The sequence below is a fragment of the Perna viridis genome, chromosome 8, assembly GCF_037379345.1.
Source record: "Perna viridis isolate PV_CMFRI_1.1 ecotype Kerala chromosome 8, ASM3737934v1, whole genome shotgun sequence".
NCBI lineage: Eukaryota > Metazoa > Mollusca > Bivalvia > Mytilida > Mytilidae > Perna > Perna viridis.
Window position 1 is genome coordinate 35,433,563 of NC_142452.1, and position 7,116 is coordinate 35,440,678.

The 7,116-nt window shown below is 36.3% G+C and overlaps 1 protein-coding gene and 1 pseudogene across 2 annotated transcripts; both read left to right on the plus strand.

Moving 5' to 3' along the window:
* Positions 1–3,631, plus strand: LOC148610339 (uncharacterized). The gene is made up of 4 exons (XM_088542818.1): positions 1–851; positions 970–1,126; positions 1,481–1,564; positions 2,321–3,631. Exon 4 carries the CDS (start codon positions 2,327–2,329, stop codon positions 3,419–3,421), a length of 1,095 nt encoding a protein of 364 aa, XP_088398944.1. The 5' UTR covers positions 1–851; positions 970–1,126; positions 1,481–1,564; positions 2,321–2,326; the 3' UTR covers positions 3,422–3,631.
* LOC148610340 (uncharacterized) lies at positions 2,534–7,063 on the plus strand (annotated as a pseudogene). Its single transcript, XR_015914802.1, has 2 exons — positions 2,534–2,658; positions 4,905–7,063. The product of XR_015914802.1 is annotated as an uncharacterized LOC148610340 (transcript).
* The last annotated feature ends 53 nt before the right edge of the window (positions 7,064–7,116 follow it).

Sequence of the window (7,116 nt, forward strand, 5' to 3'; positions counted from 1 at the left end):
TGGTCAGTTATAAATATCATCTGTTAACCACGCTAACTTGTGTAAGAGTAAGGAGGATCGATTTACGATTTTCACACCGCATTTGTATATTTAATGTCTATAATCAGTGGATATTATGAAGATTGGATATCTGGATCACTTTTACAGGTATTGTGTGGATAGATTTCGAGGCAGTTTATCTGGAATTGCTTTTATTTACAGAATAATCGTAAATCAATATCCGCCATTTTGAAATTTTCTTGTGCGTGGGTTTGTTTACAAACATTGGATTTTCATTATGGGATCAAGGACGAAAGTTTTAATAATTGGACATAGTTTTATTCGCCGTTTACAGAACGATGTTCACGAACGACATGACTTGCATTCTAATTTAAATCTGGATCAATGTGTGGTACAGTATTATGGAGTTGGAGGCGCAACTGTGGCTAGTTTGTTACACGATTTTCGTTTGCGTGAGAAGCTCGAAGAGTTTCGGCCTGATGTGGTTATTTTACAATGACGTTTGCGAAACGAACGTAGGTCCAGAGACTATAGCTTGTAGAATCGTGGATTTCAGCGAGAAAATAGGACAATTTCGTTCAGTTACAGCGGTAGTCACGTGTGAACTCTTTCCTCGACTTTCACCACGAAATATAAGTGCTGAACTTTATGAGTTTCGCCGCAATATAATGAACAACATGATTTCTGTAATGTTGGAGCATACTTCAGACTGCTTTTTCTTGTTTTGAAAACATCTTCGTTTGACACATAGTCCGTTGCCGATTTTTCTACGGGACGGGACACATTTATCATTCATTGGACAGAAAAAGTTCTACCGGAGTATTCGGCTTTCAATTTTGCATGCTTTACCTGTACGTACCATTACATTTTATTTCATATTTCTATATTTAATTCTATTGGGTTATCCTTGTTTTTATCCAATGCTTTTCCAACTATAGTTTTAATACTTGTTTGCTTGCTCTTTTTCAGTCCATCTTGGTGTAGCTGTTTTTTCGTTGAGCTTGATACATGTATCTTTTAGTGTACATCATTCTACATGGTTCAATGTACTGTACAGCTTGTATAGTTTTATTATGTGCCTTTTGAATGTTAAGGCACCTGGCTTTTTACAGTAGTGGCTAATCAGGTATGTTTTACTTGCAATGATTATACTTGTACATTGGGTATTTCAGTGCATATAATACACACAACTCATATATGTTTCTATTGTTTAACATTCTATTTATGCATACAGTCTTGCTCTCATACAATATATAAATTGACGAGAGATGCATACTTATGTCCAGTTATTACAAATATGCATATTTATACATGTAGGTAGATGTGCGTATACCTCTTACAATAACTCGTTAAAAACCAATTGTACATAAGAAGCTACAAACATGCAGTGATGCATCAACCTTATATGTACATTGTGCCACGGCAACTTACACCTGTAGTTGCTTTACTGTACAAATAATTTGATTCTCTTTCTTTTCAGTTTCTTGTGTCACAGTCTGATATTTTCTTTACCTTGACTTTCACTTGAATACACAGTTATCTTGTGTTTTTTTTTGATAAACAGGTATGTGGTGTTCTAAATAAGAAGACTATGGTTATAGTCACATCCATTGTTTACACATGTTTCTATTTATGACGGTTCAAGGACTTGCCTGACTTGTTCACTGATAATATTTATTCAAGTGCTGTGTCGTTAAAAAAAAAAAACAAAATGAAAGACAGCATATATGACAATACTAATACATACATGTATGTATTTATGATCAGTGCCATGTATTTGGGCTGTGCATACATTGTATTATTTTGTTTTTTTTTGTCAGTGGCGGGTATTTGAACCGCAATTCTTATTTATTGTCAGTGCCATGTATTTGGAATGCCACGTATTATTTACAGTCAGTGTTATGTCTTTTGGACTGCAATTATTATTTATTGTCAGTGCCATGTATTTGAGCTGCGAGTTTTAAAGCTGTATTTATTGTCAATGCCATGTATTTAGGCTGCAAATATTGATTATATTCAGCACCATGTATTTGGATTGCCAAATTGCCAATATTATTTATTTTCAGTGTCATGTATTTTGGCTGCAAGTATTTTTTATTGTCAGTGCCATGTATTTAGGCTACAAGTTTTATCTGTCAGTGCAATGTATTTGGGCTGCATGTATTTATTGTCAGTGCCATGTATTTGGACTGCATGAACTATTTATTGTCAGTGCCATGTATTTGGGCTGCGGCATTTACTTCACGTGCTTAGTGAATAAGTCCATATATTCCTTTGAAGTAACATATGCTTAATGCTGTATTGATTTCATTCTTTTTAGCATAACATGTCTAAGAAAGGTGGAAAACGGAAACGCTTGGCAGACAATGAAGCCGCAACAGATGCTCTGACTGAGGCTGTCACCCAGAAAGTTATAAACAATTTACGAAAGGAAGGTATCTTTCCTGCAGCCACAGGCAGTGGCGATGCACAGATAGCAGGCCCTTCAGGCAGCCAACATGCTGTCCATTCTGGTAGTGCCACTCACATTCAGGCTAATAACATTGTGGACTCTGAAAATAATTATACTGCTAATACAAGCAGTAATATCAGTCAGCTGAGTGAGCCTGTACGGTCAGACCAGGCGATTTCAATTTCTGCTACCGATTTGGCATCAAGGTCGGCTAATCATGTAAATGCTTACAAACCAATTGGTCGTCCATTGTACACAAAAATTAACTTGAAATTACAGGAAAAGATTGTCGCAAAAGAATTTATAGAAATGTCAAATATTTTAACTGACCACCGTCCTTCTGAAAATGAATTTCACTTCCAAGCACAAAACAGAAGGGTGGGACTAGCTTCTAACAAGAAGCGAAAATATTTGACAATTGAGTCTTGGACTGATGCTTTTTCCATATTTGCATCAGTTCTACGTCGAGCCAATCCTGACAATTTGAACCTAGCCGAGGACTTGGTTATTTATATGGACCTAATCAGGCAAATTCAGAAGGACGGTGGTGACTGGTACTTCTATGACCAGAATTGTAGGCAGATGCTGCAAAATGACCCGAGCTTATCTTGGAGTTTTGTTGATCAAATTTTGCACACCAGGGCCTTGTATAAACAGACTCATTTCAATAGGGCAGTTGCTTCTCCGCATCAGAAAAAGGGAGTACACTCTAATAACAAGCCCTTTCCATGGGCCGCCCCTCCAAAAACTTGCCATAAATTCAAGGAGGGGCGGGCATGTGACGGATTTTGTGGTTATGCCCACTTCTGTGGAAACTGCAACCAAGGTCACCCAAGATACAAATGTACAAGTGGACGCTCGTCAGGACATCATTCCACAGTCCATACAACAAACGACTCATCTGCCAACAAAACAAAAAACACAAACCTGTCTCAACGTCTTACCCATGCCAAACAACAGGCAAACTGACTTATCTACACCAGTTTTGGTAGATCGTTTAGCACACTATTTGCAAGGGTATGATAGACAAAAAAATTGTTTTTTATTGCAAGGCTTTAAACAGGGATTTCGTTTGGAACATCAAGGCATCAGGCAGTCATTTGATTGCTCTAATCTAAAATCAACAAAGGACAACCCTTCTGTAGTTCAAGAAAAATTGGGCAAAGAGATTGAGTTAAGGGACCCTTTGCTACTAAGCCTTTTGTCAATTTACGAATTTCCCCTCTTGGTCTTGTGCCTAAGAAGTTGGGTTCTTGGAGGTTAATACACCATTTGTCTTATCCTGATAAGACAAATGACTCTGTCAATGCTGGTATTTCCGATGAAGCTGCTGCAGTCCAGTATGCTGGTATTAATGAAGCTTTACAAATCATTAAGTCTTTCAATTGTGAAGTTTTCTTATGTAAGACGGATATCCGTTCACCTTTTAGAATTCTACCAGTCTCTCCTCTTGACTATGATTTACTTGGTTTCAAATGGGATGGACAGTTCTATTATGATAGATGCTTGCCCATGGGTTGTAGAACAAGCTGCAAGATTTTTGAGCAATTTAGTTCAGCAATAGAATGGATTGCTAAAGTTAAACTGGGTGTTTTGGGCATGGTTCATATTCTTGATGACTTTCTTATTATTGAAAAATCTTTCACTGATGCTTTATCCAAATTGAAAGCTTTTGTTTCTTTGTGTGAAGATATTGGAGTTCCTTTGTCGGCAGAAAAAATTGAAATGCCTGCTCAGCTTATGGAATTTGTAGGTATTACAATTGACGTTCCAAGACAAGAAACCCGGTTACCAAAAGATAAACTTGACAAGTGTAGAACTTTGATCAAAAAAATTTTTGGGCGTGAAATGTTGTACTTTAAAAGAGTTACAATCGTTCATTGGTGTCCTTAATTTTGCTTGTTCAGTTATTCAACCAGGTTGAGCATTCTTACGTCGGTTGATTAATTTAACCATGAATTTACCAAGCTATCAATCCCATGTATTTTTATCAAAGGAATCCAAGCAAGATATGTTTTTATGGCTGCATTTCTTAGATAATTTTAATGGCATTTCGATGTTTTTGAATGAATCCTTCTTGTCTAGTCAGGCACTCCAATTGCATACAGATGCTGCTCAGTCAAAAGGGTTTTCAGGTATTTATGGGCCTAGATGGTTTTATGGGCCTTTTCCAAGTAGCTGGCGTTCAATTAACATTATGATACTGGAATTTTACCCTATTATTCTTGCTTTAGAAGTCTGGGCTCCTCTATGGCAAAACCATTCACTGTTATTCTTTACTGACAATGAAGCTTTGGTTGCTGTTATTAATAAACAGACTTCCCAAGACACAAGGGTTATGAAAATGGTTAGATTCATGGTCTTGAAATGCTTACAACACAACATTATGTTTCGAGCCAAGCACATCCCTGGTAAAAATAACATTTTGGCAGACTTGCTTTCTCGTTTGCAGGTGGACCAGTTTTTAAGATTAGCAGACCAAGCCAACACGGTTCCATGCTCCGTCCCAGACAACTTTTTGCCAGAGAACTTCTGGAATACATTGACCTACTGACTAACGCATCTTTAGCCCCTTCGACTCGGGCCACTTATCACCGAGCTTGGCTGGCGTTTGATGATTTTTGCCAAGAGCTTTTGGGTACTACCATTGACTTGCCTATAGTAGAGGTTTACATATCTCTTTTTGTTGCTTATTTGTATAAAAAGGGGTTTTTCACCTAGTACTATTTCAACATATTTATCAGCCATTGCATATGTACATAATATGCTTTCAATGCCTAACACTACTAAGTCTTTTTTAATTGAAAAATTACTTACAGGTCAAAGGTTAGTTGGCAAGATTGATTCTAGGCTACCCATTACTATACCAGTCTTGAATAAAATGGTTCAAATGGTCCCATTTCTATCAATTTCTTCTTACAAACAAGCTATGATCAAATCAATGTTTCTATTTGCTTTCTCAGCCTTTCCACGAGTAGGAGAAACTTGTTACCGTCCCTAGTGTGCCAAATTCTCATGTGCTTCAATTGAAAGATATTACCTTTATTTCTAAATCTGGGAAGATTAATGACGTTCAAGTTAGTTTTAATAATTTTAAGCACAATGTCAAAGGTGAGACAAAAGTTGTACTATTTTCCCATGGCACAGCATGTTTTTCCGCCGTAGAGAGTTTGGTTGAATTCTTACAACTAAGAGGAGATAAACCTGGTCCATTGTATTGTTTTCAAGATCAGAAAGCAGTTCCTAGGTCTTATTTCGATTCTATTCTCCATAAATGCTTGGGATTGTGTGGTTTGGATAGCAGTAGATATAAAGGTCACAGTTTTCGTATTGGGGCTGCAAATGCAGCAGCTTTGCAAGGACTTTCAGATGCGAGAATCCGTGCCATGGGTCGTTGGAAATCTTATGCATTTCATAAGTACATTAGAGCTTCAGTCGCTTAACATAAAAAATTCATACACATTTGCAAGGGTGTCCACTTGTACATTTCTTACATATTAACTACTTCACCATAACAACCTGCTTGGGCTGGTTGTTCAACTAATGATTTTGTATTTTATTGAAAGTCTTTTGTATGTAAATTATTTGCCTTTTCAAAACATTACAATACGCCTCTTGCTTGGGCCGGAGGGAAACCACTTAATAATAGATATTTTTTATGGTTTTTGTGACTTGATTCAATTTTTGCATGTCCATGTAATTAAGGTCACAGATTAGATGACTAACTGCTTGGGCCGTTAGTTCTATCACTGTCACTATGCTTATTTTACATAATATTGAAGAACATTAATTTTGTTTGCATTACTTGTTGGAATTAATACAAACTTTTTATATGTACATTCATATCATTCATGTTCAGCAAAAAAGAATTGATTGTGTTTTTTTTTTTTTTTTTTTGGTCAGGTTTCTTGATTGTTTGCCAATGCTTGGCCTTTATGGGGTAAGACAGCATTTGTATTTAAATTGTTTTGAATTAAAATTTCAAAGGCTGTCTATGTGGGAATTTTTAACCCCTTTTTAGGCCAAGCTTATGTTGTCAGATGTATATATAGAATGTAAATATTTCATGTTGTGATTTTATTCATGTTTGATGTGTCTACAAATTTTTACGATTTCAGTAAAAAGTTCGCAATTTTCATAAGCGTTGGTTTTTGTACGCCTTTGGTCAGTTGAAGGAGGTTGGCATAAATACAAGTTATTTTAATAACAAACTTTATGCAAACGGATGCAAACTTTTTTCATGACTGCTAGTATTCATTGAGTCTCCCCTTTGGAGCCTCATTGGAATCCTCTATGATTGGTCAGTTATAAATATCATCTGTTAACCACTCTAACTTGTGTAAGAGAAAGGAGGATCGATTTACGATTTTCACACCGCATTTGTATATTTACCCGCCCTCATCCCCATTCATCACCTGTGCATATTGATGTTTTATATAATTTTGTCTGTATTTTACTTTATTGTCATGGGGGAATTTTTAACCCCTTTTTAGGCCAAGCTTATATTATGTTGTCAGATGTATATATAGAATGTAAATATTTCATGTTGTGATTTTATTCATGTTTGATGTGTCTACAAATTTTTACGATTTCAGTAAAAATTTCGCAATTTTCATAAGCGTTGGTTTTTGCACGCCTTTGGTCAGTTGAAGGAGGTTGGCATA

What these genes read in the sequence shown, in the direction of transcription:
- LOC148610339 (XM_088542818.1), top strand. Translation starts at nt 2,327, where the DNA reads ATGTCTAAGAAAGGTGGAAAACGGAAACGCTTGGCAGACAATGAAGCC.